The following is a 25,680-nucleotide window of genomic DNA, read 5'->3' on the forward strand; positions in this document are numbered from 1 at the left end:
CATAAGTATTTTCTTTTTTCAGCTAGCAATGTACTTTTTGCGCCTAGGTATAATATCAACTTTATTATCTGATGCGTTAGTTAGCGGATTTACTACAGCTGCAGCAGTACATGTATTTGTATCTCAGATCAAAGATCTTTTAGGACTAAAGCTCAAAAAACGCAACGATATTTTCAAAGTTATTTTGGTAAGAAATAAAATCCACGACTTATTTATGTGTTGTTTTTTTGATTCCGGTACAAAAAGGTCAGACCGCAAGGTTCAAACCCCTGCAATGTCAAACACCAAAAAGGTCAAAAGCCTAAAAAAGTCAAAAAAAAAAAAAAAAAAAATACTGAAATATCGTCCAATCTATAGGTGCATGTGATGTCCCAGATCCTTGAGGTATTTTGGAACGTTGTCGTCCTCGACGTACCCGTCGTAGCGCCTAACGATGTTAGATATCCTGTCTTCTACCTCTTGCAACTTGCCTTTTGCCATGTCCCGAACTGCCTGGCCCAAATCTAGCAGATGCAAAATTGTCTCGGTATCGCCTCGCTCGTGTTGCAATTCAGCCAAAAAAGCATAGAGGCTTGGGTGGCGTCTTCCGACAACCATCTGGAATCGATTGTGCCATCCTTCAGATGCGTTGTTTGTTCTGCTACGAATGTACGTCGTCTGTGTAGAGGGAGAATATTAATTTTAAATTGTAAATAATAGCAACTATGTAGATAAACAGACGAAGTTACGTAGCATATATATGCTCGCACTGAACTGTACGTTTTTATTTTTTTTATCTTTTTTTGAGCTGATCTTTGGGGTATTTGACCTTTTTTTAATTGTGACCTTTTTGTCTTTGACCTTTTAATAGTTTTGACCCTACCGGTATTGACCTTTTTATTTTGGTCCGGGTACCATTTTTTTTGCTGAATTGCATCGCAATTTAGAGTCACATTATCGACCTTCAATTAATATTTCATGAATACATATTTCACTCAAAATTTAATGCCCGTTAGCTCCAAAGTCAAAATTACTATTTAATACATACAAAAAGGGTTTGGACCAACAATAACAATCGTTTGAATTCACGCAAAAAATCATCTTTAACAACTTTATGTTTCACCTCTTCAGCGATTCAACTTTCTTAAATATAATTCTGCTTATATTTTACAAAATTTTTTTCAAATTATAGAAATCTATCTTTTCAATTATTAAAGAATATTAATTTTTTCATGATTGTAGACATTTTATGACATCTTTGCAAATATTCATGAGGTAAATATTGCAGCTGCAATTATCTCAGCAATAACAATTATTGTTATAATTTTTAACAACGAAGTATTAAAGGTGAGAAAATTTATAATTAAAACTGTTTGTTTTATCATTAATTTTCTTTGTTTTGTTGTTTGTTAGCCCCGAGCAGCCAAATTATGCAGGTTTCCTATTCCTATCGAAATGATTGTAGTTGTCTTAGGCACAATTTTATCGATCTATACTGATTTGGAAAATAATTACAGTATTACTACCGTTGGAAAAATTCCTGTTGGGTAAGATATATAACATTTATTATTTTAGTGCAGATATTAATAAATGGTTACTTTCACAGTTTGCCTCATCCTATATTACCTCCTATGGAATTATTATCGAATATAATTTTAGATAGTTTTGTAATCACTATGATATCCTACACAATATCCATGTCAATGGCTCTTATTTTTGCTCAAAAATGCAATTATGAAGTCGATTCCAATCAAGAATTATTCGCCCAGGTACATATCATTTAATAATATATTCAACATATAACTATAGGATCAGTGTAAATATTTTAATGAGTACATTAATGTTCAATTTTGCTGAATGACTTGAAGATTATTTAACTTCCAAATTTGCTTTATTGTGTGATCAAGTATTAAAGTAAAAGTTGCGACAAAATGGTATGCTTAAGCGATCCCACTGTTGGCACGAATAATCGATACAAAAGACTGCTAACTAAAATCACCGCATCAGATGAATGAGAGTATGCCTCAGTCTCGATTCCACTTGTTCGCTGAACGTGGCTGCAAACCTCGCTTATTCGCGACAATACCTGCCTTTTTTATAAAACAAAAGTGACACTTCGTTTACTCAACTACTTTAGTTTCATTAACAAAAAAAGGTGATATTTTTTTTTTTTTGCTTGCCCAGAGTCCCAAACCCATGAAAATTGTTCCTAGGGGTACTAGAAACACAAAAAAACGCGTGAACATGAAATTTGAAGATAGGTATTTATTTGGTCAGTTTTGTGTTTTTCAAGACAAAACATCAAGTTTTCACGTAAATAATTACTCGATTTCTGAGTTGTTGAAAAAGTATCAAAACTCATCTAAAAAAGTAACTGACTATACAGTATTCGATAGGAAATTCCCTCATCTTTCCGATGGTATTATTACATTTTCTGAAATATGCGATTTTCATTTGAATTGAATTGTGGCTGGATTTTGGGAGAGTTACCTCGAGATGAGTGTGAATCGCTCTCAGTGCTGGTGACGAAACGAACTAAGAAAAACTCGTGTGTGATTCGTTTTCAGAATTCGAGCGTGAAACATGTTCAAAAGTTTTGCCATGTATGGCCACGTTGATGCGCTGCTCGCAAATGGTTTAGCTCAGGAGATCCTGAGCAGCTTCCCAGTGATTGAGATTAAGCTGTAAGATCTTTATCATCGGCGGGCTTGAGTGGTCTTCTGCGCGAGAGGGCAGAACTCGCTTGTAGACGCATTGTCGTAGTCAGTGCCTCGTTCTTGACAAAAAACACATGTTGGTTTGTTCGTACAATCCTCTACCTGGTGGCCTGCTTGTCCGCAGTGGGAACAGTGCCCCGAGCAATCAGACTTTTGGATTTTTGCATGTGACCATTTCGTTGAAAAACCCAAAAATTGCTCCAAAAATTTCTGAAAAAATTTAGGGTTCTTCTTTGAACAATTCTAAAACTTTTTCTGCAGACAATTTTTTTCCTAGGCGCGTCCGTGTCATATAAAATTCACGCCAAAATTAACTTAACTTTGGAGGGGTTGTTTTTCAATAAAGCTTTTTCAAAAATAAGTGGCAACATTATTTTATTGATTTTCACACCTAAATGTTCAAAAAAAATGTTTTCCATGTGTGTACTGCCATAAAAAATTATAATATCTTTACACTTCAGTTTTTAACGCATATTGAGAATCGTTCACATCTGCGAGGTATCAAGCAATTTAAATGAACAGGATCAAGCACTCTTTTTAATCGTAATATTGCGATGTAGAGAGCTCTATGTAGCTCAGAGGCCAGAAATCACTTGGTTAGATGATTGCAGGATGAAGGGTGCAGTATCGAATGATAACAAGTGTTCACTGGTAATCGATAACTTTATTTGCACTGCTTTTGTTCGCTCGCTATCACCGCTCGGGTAATTAGTTCGGAGTCTCAAAAAGTTTTAATGTATGCGACGCTAGTCACTCGATCATCACCACTCACACCCAAGTGGAAGATGACAGACGTTTTCTCGCGTCACTTCTGCTTCGCGACAGACGGCGCGACACACCTACATACACGAGAGCCTGTGGGTTCGACACAGTGCTGATTTGATTGTAAATGCTGATTTAATGATAAATTTTAATCTAAGTTAAAAATCTCAAAATCGATTTTTTAAACTGTAGTTATGAGTGATAATTTAGACTAATTTTAAACAACGAAAATGTATATGGCAGTTTTCTAAATTAATTTTTGTTGTGTGAATGAAATGAGGTTTTTTTAATTCTATGACAAATTGAGGTTTAATTTTTTTTGAGCTTATTATATAATTATTTTTAACGTACATTCGATTTTAACTTAACAACGTTTTTGTTTATTTTCATTATAGGGTTTAGGAAATTTAGTAGGTTCTTTTTTTTCTTGTATGCCATTTTGTGCATCCTTATCAAGATCTCTGATTCAACAATCTGTTGGGGGACGGAGTCAAATATCGAGCTTAATTTCATGTGGAATTTTATTATTTGTTCTTTTATGGATTGGACCATTTTTTGAATTATTACCAAGGGTACGTAAATTTATTTTCTTATTAAGTTAATTAAAATTATGTAGTAGCTTAAATGTGTTAATAGAAAACATTCTAGCATACTGAACTGTTAACCTCTTAAGTCTCAAGAAGATGTTTTTTCGTCACTTATTTCAGACTCTGTATTTTTGGTAAAAATGAAGTCAAAAAATTTGCGAGTAAGCAAGTCTAATGTCAAATTTAATGCTTTTTCGGAAATCTGAATCTAATCTTAGATTTTTGTAAAAATTATCAGGTCAAAAGTTATACAGTCAAACCCCATTATCCGCGGGGGTTCGGTTCCGAAAAAGTACCGCGTATACTGAAACCGCGGATACCGAAGCATTGTTTTTATGGGAAAAGGGGGGTTCGGTTCCTCGCCCAGCTGAAATGTCAATGTACAAAAGATTAAAACACCTTTTTTATGAAAAATCAAAGTATTTATTTATTTTCGAGTAAAATACTCAGTCAAACTTTTTTGCTTCGCTCTGCGCATCAAATCTTTGTATAAACTTTCATAACACTGCAATGATTTTGTTGTATCTTGCTTGAATTAAAGGCTGCGAGTCATTATTGGATCATGATTTATGGCTCGTTCAATGAGTTGTTCTGCATCAGCTAAAATTTTTCCAATAATTTTGGCTGTAAGCGCTATTTTTTTGAATATGATTGTAAAAATACTTAGCTTGCTCGCGTATGATATCTCCACCGATCGGAATTTTTTTGTGCATCAAATCTTGCAGCCAAACAATGAGCATGTCTTCCATTTTCTCAAGACGAGGCGAGCGACTTATCTTGCATTGTTCTGCATGCTTCCCCAAAGATTTCGCACTCTCTCGAGTTTTTTTCTCGTTGTCGCGGATTGTTCTGATCGAAGACTCGTTGACGTTGAATCTTCTTGCGAGGGTAGCAACTTCTTCACCAGCTGCCAACGCGTCGAGAATTTTGATCTTTTCGACCAAATTAAGAACTTTTCTATCGCCCTTTTTTTCGATTGAAACTGTTTTTTTTGGTGTTGGTCGAGACATATTAAATAAAAATTAATAAAAAAATTTTTAAATTTGACGCGCACAAAATGTTAACCTCCAGAAAAAAACCACGGATACGAAAACAAAAAACCGCGGATACTGAAGTTGGGTCACAAATAGGGGTACCGCGGATACGAAGAATCGCGGATAACGAATCCGCAGATAACGGGGTTTGCCTGTACTTGATTTCATCCCAAAAAATGTAATTTTGAAAAAAATTTTAATTTTAATTTGTCGATTGTCCAATCGGAAACCATTTGAAGTCTCATAGTCTTCGAGCAAATATCACGTCCGCAATATCTAAATTAAAAAATATCGTGGTTTACATTAGAAAAAAAAGTTGAAACACACAAAATGAAATCGAACCTATCTTCATGACCATGATCGCTAATGTACCAACCTCCAAAGACGTCATCTGCGTAGCGTTGGATTCCGGGTAACTACAATTTGTTTGACAGTAACTGTTTTATCAATGTATCAGACATTGCCAACTTACCTTCTGTGCAATCCGTTTTCATATTTTTATACCGTTCAAATTTATGCCCTTCAAAATTATGCAGCAATTATAATAAGTATGAAAAATGCATATTGGCATGTTTTACACTTTTATAAGTTCATACACCGTGACAATGTTATGGTACTGTTTGAGTCAAAATTTGGCAACGCTAGCTATATCGATAAAACAGTGACGGGCAGATATATTGTAGTCGCTTGCAATCCAACGCTGCCTCTGCGTGAACGCATCGACGGCTTTGTACATGACACCATCTCTCGTGGATCAATAGAAGCTTACAATTAGATTTTTTATTTATCAAATTTTATTCTACTTTTCTGGATTGATTATGAAAAAATATTTTTGATTCAAAATTTGACAAAAATTAAAATTATTTACAAAACATCATGGATTCAATATTTTTTCTAAACTAGGACAGAAATTCATAGCAAAACGTTATAAATGATAATTCAACTTTCAAACTCTGTAGACACAAGGTGGACTGAGAGGGCTGAATGTTGGAAAATATACAGTTCTCAATGAACTCTCTAAGTGTGCCAGTTACAATTTTTAAAAAATAAATACTTATAAATAAGTACGATCAATAAATACATAACTAAAATATATATGTGAGCAGTTTTTTTATATATGTACAACTTTTGTGCAGGAGGTTCTCGGATCTGCGCCCTTAAAATTACCTTAAAAAAAAAAACCAAATATATGTTTGAACGTGAAATTTTCCGCTCTTTTCAAATCTGAAATGAAAAAGGGGGTCACCGTGCGAAAAATCAATTTTGGTTCGCTATAGCTTAGACGTTATGTTCAAGGTCAAATTCAAGGTTATCATTGGATCCTTCGTTGAAAAATACTTTGGAATTGGGTTTTTGATTTTTTTATGTTTATTTGCGATAATTTTAAGAGTTACCAAATAGTTTTGCCACCCAATTTATAATGTATTTTGCCTATATGTGGAAATCCGAGAAACTTTTAACTTTCCGATAAAAAAAAACATTTTTTTTTTGGAGCATGCATGCGTAATATGCTTTTTTGTAAAATTTTGGACTTGAAAATTGATAAAAAAGCAAGGCTTATGGTTTTAAACAATCGATCTTTTTTTTAAAGCAAATAGTATGATAATTGTTAATTTTTTTCGTTTCGCAGTCCAACTGAATGTAATAAAAATTGAAAAGGACTGTGATTTTTTTCAATAAACCATTTATAGTCGATGCCAAAAAACAAGCAAAATCATAAACGCAGTCAAGCATTACAAAGAAATGAACACCAGTTAGATGGACGCATCTTATAATGTAAACATATAGGAAGCATTTCACGTCAACCCCCCCACGCTACACCATATTACTTACTCAAATCGCGCAATATCTACCTAGCTATAAAAGTACCCATTTTTAACTACGAATTTTAAAAGAGCAGAAAATTTTACGTTTTAACATGCTTTTTTTTAATATTTCGCTATCAAGTTAACGATTTGAGCAGACTCGATTTTATTTAGACGAGGTATTTTATGTACTGCAAGCGGTATCTACAAAATAGTCTACAGGGTGCTAAAATAATCGTAGAAAGCTCTATTTTTTTTAAATTGTTCGTCGAGAAAAGAACTTTGCGATGATACAAGTTTAATTTGGACTAAAAATACTGTATTCCACGTGAACGTTTAAAAGATCCAGTTTTTCTGTCATTTAAAGTGTTATGCTTAAATACGACTAGCAACTGGATATTAACGCAGATGAATCGAGCAACTCGAATACATTCATAATATATATGGGTCAGATTCAGAATTTTTCAAATAAACCTGCGGGCGAGGTTCACGGATTTTCCTGAAATTTTGGTATGTTACAGTACATGATAAAAAAGTGCCAAAACCAAAATTTTGGACCCCTTCCCCCCTCCTACCCCCCTCCTCCCCTATAGACGTCCATTTTCTATCTATATTTTTTCTGGAGGCCTGAAGCTATTAAAAAATCTGAAAAATTCATGAGGGTACTTTTCAACAATCCAAAGACATTCATCATATTTACATTTTTTTCAGTTATCTTCAGAATTTCGCATTAATCTTTGTTATGCTCTAGAATGAGCAAGGAAGCTTCAATCGAACTTTTGAAACGGTCAAAATTTATTAAAATTTGACAAGGAATTTAAAAAAAAATTTTTCAAATTTTTTTACCGGAACCATCGGGTTCCAGGAACCTTTTTTGTTAAAAATAACGTTTTTCGGCTCCAGAAGCTATCGCCTTCAATTAAAAAATCTGAAAAAATTTGAGATTATTTATTTTGATGAACAAAATGAGAAAAAAATTTTTCTAGTTTTTTTGAGACTCCGTAGCGCCTTAAAAAAATTATTTTCGTGAAAAAAAGCGGGTTTTCAGCTCTAGGCTGAATGGACATGAATGAAAAATTCTGAAAAAATTCAAGGAATCGTTTTTTTACGTCAGAATTCAGAAAAAAATACTCCGGTCTGGTATATGAATTTCCTAGTTTTATCGCGAGAATAATATTATTATTTACTATCAAAATTATTATTGTTGATAAAAGTACAATTGACAGATGTACAATTTACAAAAGTAGAGTTATCTTCTGTATATTACGCGTTGAAAGAGTCTCGCGCTAAAAGTTCTGGCCTACCCGACCAATCTGGAAAATCGATGACTAAAAAAAAAAAAAAAATAAATTTATTATATATTTACAAGGTATATATTTTATAAATAACTTGTATTTTCAAGGTATATAATAAATACCTTGTATTTATGAGGTATATATATAATAAATACCTTGTGAATGAATTTTCACAGCGAGAGGGTAGAAAAAAGACACTGCACTGTTTTTAATAGACGACGGTTTCTTTATTTTTGTATAATATTTGGTCGCACAGAAGTACACCGCTGGATAGCAGCTGACGCAGCAGCATGCGTCTCGTGTACGGCGTACTCGCTCTCACAGATGAGAGTGGGGAGTCGAGCTGATAAGCATGAAGTGTGCTCTGATATAAATCGCATGGCGCGTAATACAATTGTACTTAATGTACTTAATAACTAACGCGATCACATTCACATGAGTCACAGTGGTAACGGAGAACTCGACAACATAAAAAATACATAATAATAACCATAACGGAATAATAAATACATAAAACATAACATGACAAACGTAACGATTATTTTTTACGAACACCGCCCGCCTCGTTTCTTGAACGACCCTTTATGAGTCCGGACCAGCGTCTGAAACTTCTTCACGACCAGCCTCAAGCGCCGTCTTGATTGGGAGAGCCACCAGCCGGACGATGGGACGAGTGTAGATTCCCCGAGCAGTCCGCACGACGGCGACGCGATTCAGGCCATCGCGACCCGGATGGACGCCAATGATCCTGCCCAGAGGCCACTTCCCGTTTGATTGAATAAGGTAGGGATCGACTACCAGCACCATGTCCCCGACGTCGATGGAGGCCCGGCGTCTTGTCCACTTGGTTCTTTGCTGCAAGGTGTTCAGGTACTCCTTGCTCCATCTTTTCCAGAAGATAGCGTGCACGCCTTGGACGAGCTTCCAGTGCTTCAGCGAATCAAGGTCTACTTCTTCCTCTTCATCCGGTGCAGGGGCCGCAATCGTCGTCAATGCAGTACCGAGAACGCCATGGCCGGGAGTCAACACGTCCAAGTCCTCTGGATCGTTCGACACAGGCGCTAGGGGTCTGCTATTCAAGACCGCCTCGATACCTACGAGGAGGGTCGAGAACTCTTCGTAGGTCAATCGCCTCGGTCCCATAGTCCTCTTCAGGTGTTTTTTGAAGGAACACACGGCCGCCTCCCACAGTCCTCCAAAGTGCGGCGCGCCAGGGGGAATGAATCGCCATAGAGTTCCTTGCTCAGCGAGTCGATTGGTGACATTCTGCCTCGCGAAGGCTTCCCTGATCTCAAGGTCAGCACGGTGGAAATGAGTCGCATTATCACTCCAAATTTCGGAGGGGTGGCCGCGGCGACCACTAAATCGCTCGAGCGCCCCAAGCAAGCTCTCAGTCGTCAAGTCGCCGACCAGTTCGAGGTGAATCAACTTCGACGCCAGGCAAACGAAGACAGCCACCCAGGCCTTGGTTGTTCTCTTACTCTCCTTCGCCGTGAGAATCATGAACGGGCCGGCATAATCTAGACCAGTGCGCTGGAACAACCGACCGGAAGGGCTAGGTGAGACGCGCTCTTGAGGCAGGGCTGCCATGAGTTGGGTAGCCGGTCGTGCTCGGCTTGCGACGCAGGTGACACATTGCTTCACGTAGCGTCGAATGTGGCGGGCTCCGTGAATCAGCCAAGCGCGCTGGAGTACGTGCACATACGTCGCTTGGAAGCCCCCGTGCTTCGCTCGCTGGTGGGCCCAAGCTATCACTAGTCCAGCGAGAGGAGATGAGGCGTCAAGAATCGGTGGATGCTTCTGCTCGAATGACAGCGACGAATGTTGCAGCCGCCCGCCAACGCGGAGGACACCCTTCGGACACACAAATGGATTGAGCGCTGCCAGCGGCCCCCTCGCAGGAACAGGGCGGTTTTTCGACAAGGCCGCGATATCCTCAGGATAACTGCGTCTCTGGCTCTCTCGAACGCAAGCCTCATAAGCCTCACTCAGCTCTATTGGTGTCAGAGCTTGAAGGACTGGTGCGACGGGCAGGCGTCTGAGTCGTGATCTCATCCAGCGGCGGAGTCGCACCATGAAGTCGAGCAAACGGTTCAAGTCAGAGAAAAGCGAAATGTGGCTTCGCTCCGTGCGATCTTCGACGCTGATCTGTAGGCATTGAGCAGCGACAGGTGGGCTGGTTGGCGGCTCCAATGCTCGCTCGGTCGAAGGCCACATTGACGACGGTCGCGACAGCCAGTCAGGACCGGAGATCCAGCAGCTACGATCCAGGAGCTGTTCAAGACTAGCGCCTCTTGACGCCACGTCTGCGGGGTTCTCGGCTGACGGCACATGACGCCACAGACTGCCTGGCACGAGTTCTTGAATTTGGTGGACGTAACTGTCCACCACAGAGTTCCCTGTCGGTTCCTCAGAGCCGATCCAATGCAAGGCAATGCGAGAGTCAGACCAGGCGCAGCAGCTATGAATGTCCACACTGAGCTCCTCGCAGATGGTGTGTAGCAGTCTGGCGGCGATCAGAGCGGCTCGCAGCTCGAGGCGCGGGATCGTCATTCGAGGTACAGCAGTTGACGGTGGACGTAAACTGCGAATTGGACTGAGCTTGGTCTTCGCTACTAACAACCTCGTGATGGACTCCTGATCGACGGGACCGACCCTCGAGTAAGCCACCGCGGCCATGGCACGTCGGCTTGCATCGGCGAAGACGTGGATACTCAAGTCAGTCGTTGTCGAAGTCGTACCAAGCCAACGAGGAACAGAGAGTCTCTCTACCGCAGAGAAGCTACTTCGAATCTCCTTCCACCGACGCGCCATCGAGGCCGGCAGTTCATCGTCCCAATCAAGACGCGCTCTCCAGAGGTCTTGGACGAGCATCTTTGCGAGCAGCGTAGCCGGTGCCACCCAACCGCACGGATCGAACAGCGTGGCTAGCTCGGATAGTACCACGCGCTTGCAGAGGCAGCCAGCTCGATCGGTCGGGAAGCTCAGGCCGAGGGTGTCCTGCTGAGGGCTCCAGCGGACGCCCAGTTCCTTCACGGGCTCATCTTTAGTGAAGGTAATCCAAGCTGGTCGAAGACGGTCGTCGGCGTCCAGGTCCTCCAACAGCCGAGGGTGGTTGGCTACCCATTTACCCAAGGGAAAGCCGCCCGCCTTCATCAGCTGAATGAGCTCGTCCCTCAGTGTCAAGGCTTTCTCCACATCATCGGCTCCAGACAGCACATCGTCCACATAGCGGTCTCTCAGCGCGGCTGTTCTGGCCCTCGGATACTTGTCACCTTCGTCGTCGCACAGCTGCTGCAGGGTGCGCAGTGACAGGTAGGGGGCGCACGCTGTGCCGTACGTCACTGTGAGAAGTTGAAAGTGACGCGCCGGCTCCCTGCTGTTCGGGCTCCAGAGAATGCGCTGCCAATCGACGTCGAGCTGGTTGACCTTGATCTGCCGGAACATCATGCGGATATCCGAGCAGAAGGCGACCTTATAAGTTCGCCACCTCAGTAAGACGACCCAGATGTCGCGCTGCAACTTCGGACCTCGACAGAGCACATCGTTCAAGCTTGCTCCGTTTGATGTGGGCCTTGAGGCATCAAACACTACTCGCAGTTTCGCCCCCGCATCGCTCTGTTGCCAGATGCCGTGGTGAGGAATGTAGTTGGCCGGGACGACGGCTGCTGACGTCTCGCTCGGGGTCATTCGTCTCATGTGGCCCAGTTGCTCGTAGGCCTCCATGAAGTCACAGTAGGCCTTGGCGAACTCCGGGTTTCTCTCCATGCGTCGGTGCAAGCTTGTCAGCGACGCGCGTGCTGAAGCCTCGCTTGTCCCAAGGGTAGTCGCGGCGTCGTGCTTCAGGGGAAGCCGCACAGTGTACCTTCCCGTGTTGTCGCGCGTGTGGGCTGCAAACAGTTCCTCGCAGTGTCGCTCAAGCGGGGAAACTCGATAGGCCGGGGGTACGTCCTCAAGCTCCCAGAATCGCTGGAGCAGGCTGATGAGCTGTTGATGCCACTTGGGCGTCTCTTCCGCAGTCAAGGAAGAGAGGCAAATGGCTTGATCTTCAGCGCCGTCAATGGGTTGTCGACCGGAGATCGTCCACCCAACCGCAGTGTTCTGCGCCATCATGTCGCAGTGGTGGAGAAGTCCGTCTCTCAGCAATGACGGTAGTACATCAGCTCCCACAAGCAAGTCTATCGAGCCAGGCCGCTCGAAACAGGGATCGGCAAGCTTCCGGCCGACCCATGGCGCACTCGCCACGTGCCTTAGCCTTGCCGAGGGCGTCGTGATTCCCAGATATCGCACACACGCAGCGTCGGATACGAGCGGCTGGGCCCGGTCCGGCAGGTGAATCTGGATGCTCGCAGTCTGTACAGCTCGGCTGGCAAGACCGCCTCCGAGCGCTCTGATGTCGATCGATGCACTCTCAAGAGTCGCACGTGCCTTACGCGCAATACGTGCGGATATGATGGTTATCTCCGAGCAAGGATCCAGAAGCGCACGTACGGCCAACGAGCGACTGCCCGGGCTGCTAATGCTCAGCACAACCGTTGGCAACACCGCGAGTCAGGATGAACGGTGAGACGGTCCCTCCTCTCGATCAGCCAAGTCGACCCCCTGTCGATCGTCCGAGATGGTGGTTAGCACGGATCGTCGCTTCTTTACCGAAGAGCTCGACTCCATTGGATCCCCGGGTCTCTTCAACCCTCCATCGTGGAGTAGGGTGTGATGTGTAGCTCGGCAAAGTTGGCAGGTGGATTGAGAGGGGCACACTCTGGCGGCGTGGCCGGGTCGCAGACAATTGAAACAGAGTCGATAGCGCGCAGCTCGCAATCGCCTCTCGGCAGGATCCAGTCCGGTGAACGCCTCGCAGTGACCGATGTAGTGATCGCCGTGGCATTGGGCACAGTCCCGTGGGGTCGAGCTACTGGTCGCATAGCTGCGTGCCGATTTCTCCGTGTTCGCTGAGCCCGTAACCTTGCTGCTCAGAGTCAAGCTCGACGAGCAGGCAGCTGCCATTCTGCACCGGCTGCCAAGGAAGTCGATAAGCGTGGTAAAAGATGCGAGCTGGCACCCTTTTCTCGAGCCTCCCTCCTGCGTCGTCGCATCGATGCGCTCAAGCTCAGACTCCCAAGCTCGACGAGTCGCTAGGTCCATGCAAGACGCCGCAATCGACACGAACCAGTCGTCCCAGGCGTCGACTGGTCGACCCAGGGTCCGAAGCTGGTCCCGGTGCTTGCCAAGGGTGTCCATGAGGTCCTGTAGGGACTTCACTGAGTCCTCACGGATCGGCTTGAGGGCTCGCAACGCGCTCAGATGATCCTGGACTAGTAAGCGGTGGTTCTCATACCTATTCTCCAGCAGATTCCAGGCTGTGATGTAGTTGTCACCGGTCATAGACAGCGTGCTGAGAGCGGCGCTCGCCTCACCCTTTACAAGTGTCTTCAAAAAGTACATCCGTTCCACGTCACTCAGATGTTCGTCACGGTCAATGAGGGCCTTAAACAAGTCGCGAAAGGACTCCCAATCCTCGCGACGCCCACTGAATTCGGGCACTTGAATCAAGGGCAGTCGTGAACGCGACTGACTTGACGCGGGCATGTCACGATGCCCGGCAGCCAGGACGTCCGAGGCGCTGCGCAGTGGCAGTCGCGCTTCCAGCTCTCCTTGGACGTCGTAGAGCAAGCCTTTCGCTTCAAGGTATCGCAGTTGGATGGTCGAGTAGATGTACCCTCGTTGGTGCTGCTCATCTGCCGCGTCCTGCAGCGCCACGTGGTTGCACTGGAAGTCCGCCCAGTAGGTCTCCAGCAGCTCTCCTCGAGCCCGTACTTGACCTAGTGTCCAGGCCTCACGAGGGGCGGAGTTAATCGCCTCGCATAAAACCCTCATTATCTCGATCAGCTCGAGTTGAGTATCTCTCAGATTGTCTCTGCAAGCAAAAATTCATCTCAATGTAAGTCTCAGCTCGACGCTAAGTATTAGCGGAGCACACAGCTTTCTCATCGCTCCAACTCTCTCACACGACCGTGTTTTCGTGATGCGATACGCTCGCTTCGTGGACCAGGCGACGGTGCTGGCACGTTGGTATCGCTAGTCTCGTCACATCACAGCTCACGGGGTCACACACATATCTATCACGCATCATTCGCGCTTCGCTTCACTCGACGCAGCTCGATGCCCGCGTCAGGCAGAGTTATCACGTGGTCGCCTCTCACCGTAGATATCACCTCACACGGACACTCGTTTCATCATCCGTTCGGACTCGCCGTCCGCTCGCAAAATGCCGTAGCCTTTTCGTTACTACACGAAGATTCCACTACCTTTCACGGTGCGTCGAGGCTCCGATCGTAATGCCGCATTGTGAGCCGATCAATTCGCTCCGCCATTTTCTCAGTTCACGTCGTTCACACTTGTGCTTATAAGATTGCACTTACCTCGCGTTCATCTTGTCGCTGGTTGATTGACAAATCCGGCTCGAAGGACCAATGAATGAATTTTCACAGCGAGAGGGTAGAAAAAAGACACTGCACTGTTTTTAATAGACGACGGTTTCTTTATTTTTGTATAATATTTGGTCGCACAGAAGTACACCGCTGGATAGCAGCTGACGCAGCAGCATGCGTCTCGTGTACGGCGTACTCGCTCTCACAGATGAGAGTGGGGAGTCGAGCTGATAAGCATGAAGTGTGCTCTGATATAAATCGCATGGCGCGTAATACAATTGTACTTAATGTACTTAATAACTAACGCGATCACATTCACATGAGTCACAGTGGTAGCGGAGAACTCAACAACATAAAAAATACATAATAATAACCATAACGGAATAATAAATACATAAAACATAACATGACAAACGTAACGATTATTTTTTACGAACACCTTGTATTTACAAGATATATAATAAATACCTTGTATTTATAAGGCATATATATAATAAATACCTTGTATTTACAAGGTATATATTTTATAAATAAATACCTTGTATTTATAAAATAATATATGTAGAAACCTAATTTATATTTCTTGCTTTCTCAAAAATTCTTACAAAACCCTGGCTATGCAACTCGCTCGCTCACGCTCGCTCGGTAATTCGCTAGTTAAATATATTATCCTTCGAAGGATTTACAATTACATTGCGAACTGCGTTGACGTCGCATATCATATTGCGAACACTAGAGGACCTTTCCATGCTCGTGTCATGTTGTACATCACTTCGAGATCGCTTAGACAGTGGCTCGTTGGGTCGATTGAAATCAACTGTCACAGAGGGATGGGACTAATAATGTTTTCTTTTTTGAACTTCCGTGGACATTTTCGGTTCGATCAATTTTTTCCCTCTAGCCACTGTAAAATTTGTCGCCGTTTTTGTTACTGAAAAAGAAAAGAACTTTGTTTAGTATTCCTATCTTTCAAACATATGACCAAGGCACATTTTATGAAGAAAAAGTGTATGTTTTACTCACCAGTAAGTTTTTGAGGCTCGCTAGCATCACAATTTTCCGAGAAATCTTCCCATCTTATATCGAATTCATCGATTTGCGGATCAGCAGCCACTTCTACACTAGCTGTACTGTGAGTAGCTGCTGTACATGTTGTACTGGTGGATGGCATCGGCATCGAATAATTTATAGACGATCTTGCAGTTTCGCATGGCGCTTTGGAGGCATGTGTGATACCGTCAAACATTTTTTGACGATTATTCTTCGAGTGCTCGATGTACAACTGAGCTACATTGTCCGATAGCCATCCACCCATCTGCTTGATCGTCTGCATATTTGCACCAGATTCCGATAACAAGGTCGCTGCTGTTCTCCGGAAACAGTGACCTGTGTATCTTTTGGGATCGGGCAAATTCAAAAATTCAGCAATCAGGCGTAGAGATTCTCTAATTTTGTTGCACCCAATAACTTGGCGGATGCACTTTCCCTGTTTAGACTGCACAAAAAATCTGTCGGTGAAGGCTTCTTTGGGTCGCAGAGAAATATACTCCTTTACTCTCTCATAAAATATCTCTCCAATGATGAATTCTTGTGTGTGCATAGTTTTTGTCCTTAAAACTGATACGACGAATCGATTGCCTTCATCCCTTAGGTTTTTTGCCTCGAGGTTCGTCAGCTCTTCACAGCGCAGTCCCTCACAAACTCCAAAAATACAAATTACCTATAAAAATAAAAATACATTCTTAAATACAAATAAAGTGTCATACATATCATCAAGTACGAGATATTTAAGGACATAAACCACACGCGCACACAAATGTATACTCTCATTCTTAAGCTTGATTTGGAAAAATTTATACAAATAATTACCTTCGCAGCCAAGTGACTTTGATCGGGAGCTTCGTTCATGAATTGCTCGATCTCAGCCCATTTGTGAACAAGCGATTGCTTTGGCGTATAGCCCTTGTTATTATTTTTCAACAGCGCTTTCAAGTTCAAAAAATCCTTGATGTTGATTTCGTCCTTGGTCATCAATGCCGTTCTGAGCATTGACCATATGCTCCAAAGAGTCGGAGGCTTATTCTTCGTTTTCAGCTCCGTGAAATAGACTATCAAGTTTTTTTCCTCTGAACTTGAAAGCGCTTTTATATTTGCACTTTTCCACTTTTTATATGCATCGTACACTTGTAAATAACGCCCGCCAAATTTTTTTGGCAGCGTTTCACTTTCAATTATACCGTCAGCTTCATCGTCAAATTTGCGACCGCTTTCATATTCATCACCAAATTCGTCAGATGAAGAAAAGTCGTTATCACACACCGATTTCCTGTTCATTTTGAAGCTGAGCGATTATTTCTAACCAATCAATAAACATTGACGTCAAAGCAGAACCTCTATTAATAATATTTACGGTTGCTTGGTTACCATTTTCTCGTGCAGGGAGAAAAAATATTCTACCGGGGGCGAAAGTCTTAGCAATAGATAAAAGAATAACTTTCGCCATCGTTTTCGATAAAGTACTCCCCAATGAAGATATTTTATAAGTTCTTAGGCAAGATTTTAAAAAGATCTTGTATAAGATCTTATGCAAGAACTTACGTATGATAATCGACCTTGTGTTCTTGAATAAGATCTTGATAAAATAGTAAGACATCTGGTAGCAAGTACTTGTATACGATCTTGATAAAATCGTAAAACTTCATCACAATCATGAAATTAAAATTATATAAGAACTTGTTATTTCAAGTCTAGTAATTAAATCAAAAACTCTCCTAAGAATTTGCTACCTGAAGTCTTCCAGTTTTATCAAGATCTTATATAAGAACTTGCTACCAGATGTCTTAAAATTTTATCAAGATTTTTTGCTTCCTCATAGAGGAAGCTTTGTGATGGGCTCCATTTCGGCTTTTTTATAGAGTAATCGTAGGGTATATTTAATGATATTTCTATATACTAGATCGAATTTCTGACACATGTTGGTATGTATGTGTGTGTGTGTGTGTGTGTGTGTGTGTGTGTGTGTGTGTGTGCGGCTGTATGTCTGTGTAGAGTGATTCCTCGATAACGGTAGCACGTATCGTGACGGGGTTTGGCTTATTTTGTTCGTTATTATGTAAGGATGAAGCCAGAAAATTGTATTTAGCGATAAAGGAAGAAAAAAAAATTTTTTTTCGATTTTTAAAAATTTTTGGAAATTTTTTTATGTCTGTGTAGAGTGATTCCTCGATAACGGTAGCACGTATCGTGACGGGGGAGGGCTTTTTTTGTTCGTTATGATGTAAGGATGAAGCCAGAAAATTGTATTTAGCGATAAACGAAGAAAAAAAATTTTTTTTTCGATTTTTAAAAATTTTTTTTTACGGGAAAAATTTTTTTTGCGGGAAATTGTCGTTTTCTTCCTTTTGCTCCCTCATATAGGAAGTTTTGTGATGGGATACATTTAGGCTTTCGTATATAATTATCGTAGGATATATTTAATGATATTTCTATATACTAGATCGAATTTTTGACACATTTTGGAATGTATGTGGGTGTATGCGGCTGTATGGCTGTGTAGAGTGATTCCTTGATAACGGTAGCACGTATCGTGACGGGGGAGGGCTTATTTTTTTCGTTATGACATAGGGACGAAGCCAGAAAAATTCATTTATCGATAAACGTAACGTTTTTTTTTCTATTTAAGAAAAAAATTTTTTTTTTGCATTGTTTGTTTGAGATACCCGATAAAGCTGAGAGGCGCTTTCGTTTCGCTTTCGTAATTAGAAAGATGATATTAATATTTTCAAATTATTTTTAAGTTAAAAAAAAAGTATGAGGAAGCTACTTGCCAATACATTGGCAGCGGTTTTTTAAATCTTGCCTAAGAACTTATAAAATATTTTTATTGAGGCTGTACAACTTTTACTACATTATAGTTATCGGCAAACTAACAGATTTCATTTGAGAGCTTAATAAAAGTAAAAAATTATGAATCATTAGAGAAAAACCAGCCTGGGAAAACTATGGCAAACGATAAATTCTCTTAGAGTATTGTTGCATTTGATAGATTGAGCTAGTGTTATTAGTATTTTTATTGACCATTAATGAATTCTGAAAAGAAATTACATCAAAAATGAAAGTGATGAATTAATAATGAATAAATAAATAAAATAAAAAAGCTTACAGTATATTGAACGAATGGTCCAATACAATTAAAGACACTTGTAGGAATGAGGATTGACTCTTCGTTTGCAGAAATGAGTGGAAAAGTAGCTTCTTTTGGCATGAAAAAAATCTCCTCACTTTTGTCGTAGGACACATCTCATTCTCATTTGTACAAACGGTTTGTGAGGTAGCTCCTTTCGACATAAGACACATCTCATCCTTATCTTGACTGGTGATAATCTGGTTTGAATAAAAAAGTGCATTTTGATCCTTTTGATAATTTTGATTATCTGTTTAATACTCTGTAATTTGCAAGACGTTGTCAAGGGAGTTCAGATATACCTTGAAAATTGCCTTGGCCTTCCTTATATAATCCACGAGTGGTTTATGAATATTTTACAGATCTTTCATTGATCTGTCATCGCTTCAAATTTCTCGTCGAGGGCTGCCAGATAATCAACGTTCTTGCCGTTAAGCTCCGATCTCAGCGACTCCTAGTCCATGGATGTTTGACTCCTTGCAGAGGATCCACCTTTTTTCTTGCGCGAAGGTGTGGTACTGGAAACAGTAGCCAGCTCATGCGCCTTCAAGTTCACCACACTCAGCTTTGCAACTGACAAGGAGACCTCCTCACCTTCGGGTCACGGATCTTTACCAACATTTTTTTGGGGTCTCCAGGAACTTAATAATAAAGTTCCATATGCTTAGTTTTATTGAATGGGTCTTAGGGCCCATTTTATAAGGGGTTTATCTTTTATTTAAAAATCTTTGAGATTTTCTATATCAAGTAAGGAGCACTTAAACAAAAAAATGCACCGATCAAAAATTTTGAAATTTTTCAAATAATCTGTCTGAATTTTTCCAGAATTTTTTGATTCGTCTACGACCCCTTTTCAGAGACCCTAATTTGATGATTTTCTTGCAAAATTTAGAAACCTCTGAAAAAGGGTAATAAACGATTCAAAAAATTCTGAAAAAATTCAAACAACGTAAGTACTTGCTCGTCTTTTTGCCCGTAATCTCTCTCTCTCTCTGGCTTGCGTCTAGCATAGTAACGGCTCGGCTCAGATCTAGTCGTATGTGTTATGCTGAAACGGCAGTGGCCGATGTAATATCATATTTTTCTAATTCTTATCCAAGGCTCAAGCCTTGTTCATTCACTCATATTAATTATTGTTAAATTGTGTTGTTTATAAACGTTTCTCTGTTAACTGAACACGACTCTTCTCGCCAGAATCATTTGCTGCCCTTTCCCACGTATGAATAAAAACCCTGTTATAAAATGAATTAACAAAGAAATTTGGATTGCAATTAAAAAAGTACTATAATAGTACTATATAAGTACTATTATAGTACTTTTCTTTTTAAATCGAAATCAAAATTTTCTCTAAAAAAATCTAAAATATCGAGTGTGCTTTAGCGAGCGAGGATAAAACACTAGTATATCGTAAGTTTTTTATTGTGTAATATAGCAATTTTTAGAATATCTTAAAAAAAATTTTAAATACATAGTTACAAAAGTAACTCAATATAATAGTAATATTTAGCATGTATTAATATAGTAAAAAAATCCCATAATCCGACTCTTGAGCACTTGTTACGGCGAACATAGCGAAATTTGCTGAAGAAATGTTAGCCATTACTACAGTCTTTTTCTCCGTGCACCCTAAATTCTAAGTCGAAAGTTCCTTTGTAATTTCCTCAAAACTTGATAGATTTCGAGAAAATCAAAGTAGTAAAACGCGAAAATGTATCAATAAGTTCTGCCGAAATCCTCTGAGCCGGCTGTCAAGTTGACAACATCGATGCGCTCGATTTGTAAATAACTGACTTAGAATTTCGCTGTCAAGTTATGTAGGTTACTAAAAAATCACGAAGTATAGTTACCTTATGTAGATTTTAATTTCATATGAGACTCAAATGAGACTCAGATTATACTTACCTGATACTCACCCAATAATTTGGCGTGCTCATATAAGACTCAAGCGAGTCTTATTTGATGTTTTTCACCAAGGTTTAGATAACACTTTTGGCAGATAGTCAGTAGATTTAAGCTCAAATGCCTGGGGTTATACAAAACAACGCAACGAATCTAGATCAATATACCCATTTTAATATGTGCAATATAGAGACACATCAACCAGGGTTAAAGGGAGGACACTCTCATAGTATAACGTGCTCGCGCAGCATTCCAACTTCAATCTACGCGACTCCAACAGTACAATCTATAGAAAAAATAAGAAATAGGTCAAGCTACATAGTAAAGGTTATACCCTATTAATTATATTCGTGGATGCGAAGACGTTCATCTGTTAAGTAGACTAGTTTTGTGGAAAAATAAAAAATTTTGTCTTGTATTACTCATTCTTTCTCCTCAACCTATTATGCAAGAATAACAGTAAAATCTAATTTATTAATTGTTAATAGTATAAAGAACCAGCTATAATAGTTAGATTACAAAAAAGTTACTCAGTTTAATCTCTCATTCTCATAATAATATATTTAATAAAAATAGTACCTTTTAAAAGTGTGTTTTAGCAAGTATCATAGTTGTGGCTCTCAAAGGCATGCTGATGCAAATAAAGGATTTTCTCCGTTTCTTAAAATTATCAAGTGCTGATGCAACAATATGGTTAGCCACTTTTTTATCAGTTAATATTTTTGATATTGAGTACGGATTGATGGTTGGAGCATTAGTATGTTTGGCTAATTTATTAGCTCTTTCAACTCGACCATACACTTGTATACTTGGACGATTACCCGGAACTGAAATTTATCTTGATACAGAGAGATTCAAAAAGGTATGTTCATGATGAATATTTTTTTTAAAACGGCGATCAATTAAGGGGACACATACACCTTAAAATCCTTTTTATTTCATTTAATAGAAAAAAGACCTAAAATAAAAATTGAGATTGGTAAACTTTGAGGTTTCTTACTAACCCTTTAAACAAAATATTCTCATCCCTACATACTAGAAAAGTGTCTCTAAATTTACAGGAGGTCCCCTTGAAACGATCCATTTTTTGAAGAAATTCATAAAAATCCGATTTTCTTGGAGCGCGCCAAATTTTTCCTGCTTTAAAAATCACCTCAGTGGACATTTTTCTTGTTAGTACTTATCTCAAAGAAAAGAAAGAGACCGCGGGCGATGGCGTTGAATTTAAAAATTGACCTCGACCATGTAGTCGGAAATCGGGTAAAATGGGCAAAAAACAGCCAAAATCCCGGCTTTATACGCATTACGTGGTTCCATATCTTAATTCTGAGCTCAGGTGGTGGTTGAAACATGTTTATTAGCCTATAAGTTGATGAATCGCGGAGTTTAGAATCGCAAAACATCATTTTTCCACTTTTGGCGCGTGGTAGAGTGAAAAAAGGCGAATTTGAGCAAAAAACAGCGAAAAAAATATTAATCGTCGTTGAGGAGACAGAAAGAATCATTTGTACGCGCCTGTCTTGTACGAGCTTTCATTTTGTACATGAAACTAACAAAAAATCACTATTACAAATCGATTCTAGAAAAAAGCCTAAAAACGGCCCACCCTAATGCCCAGAATAGTCACTCCCCTCACTGCCAATTTTATTCAGCTGCTATCGACATAAGTGTCGTATGCGCAGAATAGTCGCAGTGAACATCGGTGATTCTATTCAGGAGTTATCGGTTTATTGCCGTATACCCAGAATAATCATCTCCTCCGACAGCAATTGTATTCAGCTGCTATCAACATAAATATTGTATGCGCAGAGTAGTTGTTGTATTCCTACGTGATTATATTCAGGTGCCGTCCGCTCATGCCGTATGCCCAGTAGGGTGGGCCGTTTTTATGCTTTTTTCTAGAATCGATTTGTAATAGTGATTTTCTGTTAGTTTCATGTACAAAATGAAAGCTCGTACAAGGCAGGCGCGTACAAATGATTCTTTCTGTCTCCTCAACGACGATTAATATTTTTTTCGCTGTTTTTTGCTCAAATTCGCCTTTTTTCACTCTACCACGCGCCAAAAGTGGAAAAATGATGTTTTGCGATTCTAAACTCCGCGATTCATCAACTTATAGGCTAATAAACATGTTTCAACCACCACCTGAGCTCAGAATTAAGATATGGAACCACGTAATGCGTATAAAGCCGGGATTTTGGCTGTTTTTTGCCCATTTTACCCGATTTCCGACTACATGGTCGAGGTCAATTTTTAAATTCAACGCCATCGCCCGCGGTCTCTTTCTTTTCTTTGAGATAAGTACTAACAAGAAAAATGTCCACTGAGGTGATTTTTAAAGCAGGAAAAATTTGGCGCGCTCCAAGAAAATCGGATTTTTATGAATTTCTTCAAAAAATGGATCGTTTCAACGTGTACCTGGAGTTTATTTATTGTGGCATCTTAATGCAAAGTGCATCGTCAAAAAGTACTCTTTTCAACGAGAAATTTAAAAAAAAAAGACTCTACGATCATTTTAGCGTCCTGTAGGTCGTTTTGAAGATACCATAGAATGTATACGTAAGATGCCTCACATCGCGTCGATTTTAGCTAAACGTGGCATTTGGTTAATGGTATCTTCAAAACGACCTACAGGACGCTAAAATGATCGTAGAGAACTCTTTTTTTTTTAAATTTCTCGTTGAAAATAGTACTTTTTGACGATGCACTTTGCATTAAGATACCACAATAAATAAACTCCAGGTACACGTCGAAACGATCCATTTTTTTAAGAAATTCATAAAAATCCGATTTTCTTGGAGCGCGCCAAATTTTTCCTGCTTTAAAAATAACCTCAGTGGACATTTTTCTTGTTAGTACTTATCTCAAAGAAAAGAAAGAGACCGCGGGCGATGGCGTTGAATATAAAAATCGACCTCGACCATGTAGTCGAAAATCGGGTAAAATGGGAAAAAAACAGCCAAAATCCCGGCTTTATACGCATTACGTGGTTCCATATCTTAATTCTGAGCTCAGGTGATGGTTGAAATATGTTTATTAGCCTATAAGTTGATGAATCGTGGAGTTTAGAATCGCAAAACATCATTTTTACATTTTTGGTGCGTGGTAGAGTGAAAAAAAGGCGAATTTGAGCAAAAAACAGCGAAAAAAATATTAATCGACGTTGAGGAGATAGAAAGAATCATTTGTACGCGCCTGCCTTGTACGAGCTTTCATTTTGTACATGAAACTAACAGAAAATCACTATTACAAATCGATTCTAGAAAAAAGCATAAAAACGGCCCACCCTACTGGGCATACGGCATGAGCGGACGGCACCTGAATATAATCACGTAGGAATACAACAACTACTCTGCGCATACAATATTTATGTTGATAGCAGCTGAATAAAATTGTTGTAGGAGGTAGAGTGACTATTCTGGGTATACAGCAATAAACTGATAGCTCCTGAATAAAATCACGAGGAATATAACAACTATTCTGCTCATACAATGGTAATGTCGATAGCGGCTGAATACAATTGTTATAGGAAGTAGAGTGATTATTCTGAGCATACAGCAATAAACTGATAGCTCCCAAATAAAACCACGAGGAAATACAATAACTACTCTGCGCATACGACAGTTGTGTCGACAGCAGCTGAATAAAATTATTGCAGAGTGATTATTCTGGGCATATGGCAACAACCAGTAGCTCCTGAATAGAATCACGATATAAGATAACTATTCTGCGCATACGACAATTGTGTCGATAGCAACTGAATAAAGTTATCGGGAGGAATAGTCAGAGTCGTAGGCTGATGGAAAGGTATATTGAATATATATTACTTACTCTTGATTGAGTGATATCCTTTATTTGAAATAATTTAACTGAAGTTCGTCGGAAGGCGAGAGGAACGGATTGTGCGATAAGTCCCACTAGGGCGGAGTAGCTAACTCTAGAGAGCGATGATAGCTACGATGTTACTCGTTCAAGAGTCGAACGAAGACTGATCGAAAAGATGATTTTACTGGGCTAGCTATCGGGTATTTATACGAAAGTCGGGCCGATCGAGCGGGGCCAGCCGACAGATTCGTGGTGGGAGTTGTAGGATGGGAGAATTAAATGTTTAAATGAAGGAGGCTGGAAAAGTATTGTTAATAAAAATATAGGAGTTGTGAATTAGAATGGTAGGGAAAATTACCTTTCCAACGATACCTCATAATACATAATTAGTTACAAAAATGATTATTAATAATAATTTTCATACATTCCGCTATAATGTTACTCAGGAAAATGGTTAATTAATTCATATTTATCAATATTAATATTATATATAATGGTAGCATACGTATACTTAGTTATGCGGAAATTAATAATTGTATAAATATCGTATGAACGAATATTAATTGTAACCGAGTTTGTAACTCAGAATTAACGTTTAATCATACTAAACATATTTGTGCATCCATGTACAAATTGAACTTAATCCATTTTAAACAATTCTAATTACAACTATTTATTTAATCTAAGTTTAAGTTAAATAAAATAGATTCGATAACGCATGATTGACAATAATGATTAGTTCTGTCCAACGCGACGGAAATATAACAAACAATCGCTAAAGGTAAATAATTAATTAACTAAACATTATTTGTTTGATTGATTTACGCTAGGCCATTTTCATAGTTTAAATCAATGTTTAACACATCGTAATGTAATAAGCCAGCGGCTCTTGAGTCGGCTGTTAACTATGGAAGTGGTCGAGTTTATTATCGATCGTCTCAACAATTAGTATTTAGTAATAATTTTCAACTACATCGTGGCATAATTTGTTTAAGCAATATTGCCTTAAGCATTGTTCATCAGAACCACATGTAAAAAAGATCGAGATTGTTCGATGTCGAAATCTGGTTTTATCGGTGAACACATGGCTCGGTGAAAGGTGTGAAAAGCGAGCATGTAAGTAATACGCTTGAACTACAAGTTACAAACTATGTACAAGTAAGACA

General features: G+C 40.1%; 1 protein-coding gene across 1 annotated transcript in view; it reads left to right on the forward strand.

Moving 5' to 3' along the window:
- The window catches only part of LOC106657818 (solute carrier family 26 member 6-like), a 69,426-nt gene that overhangs the window by 28,927 nt on the left and 14,819 nt on the right, over positions 1-25,680 (forward strand). Inside the window, exons 6-11 of the mRNA XM_023463232.1 lie at positions 23-187; positions 1,222-1,326; positions 1,393-1,526; positions 1,586-1,748; positions 3,854-4,030; positions 21,279-21,551. Coding sequence (XP_023319000.1) covers positions 23-187; positions 1,222-1,326; positions 1,393-1,526; positions 1,586-1,748; positions 3,854-4,030; positions 21,279-21,551 — 1,017 coding nt within the window. The remainder of the gene's footprint in view (positions 1-22; positions 188-1,221; positions 1,327-1,392; positions 1,527-1,585; positions 1,749-3,853; positions 4,031-21,278; positions 21,552-25,680) is intronic.

The sequence above is a fragment of the Trichogramma pretiosum genome, unplaced genomic scaffold, assembly GCF_000599845.2.
Source record: "Trichogramma pretiosum strain Unisexual culture from Peru unplaced genomic scaffold, Tpre_2.0 scaffold87, whole genome shotgun sequence".
Classification (NCBI taxonomy): domain Eukaryota; kingdom Metazoa; phylum Arthropoda; class Insecta; order Hymenoptera; family Trichogrammatidae; genus Trichogramma; species Trichogramma pretiosum.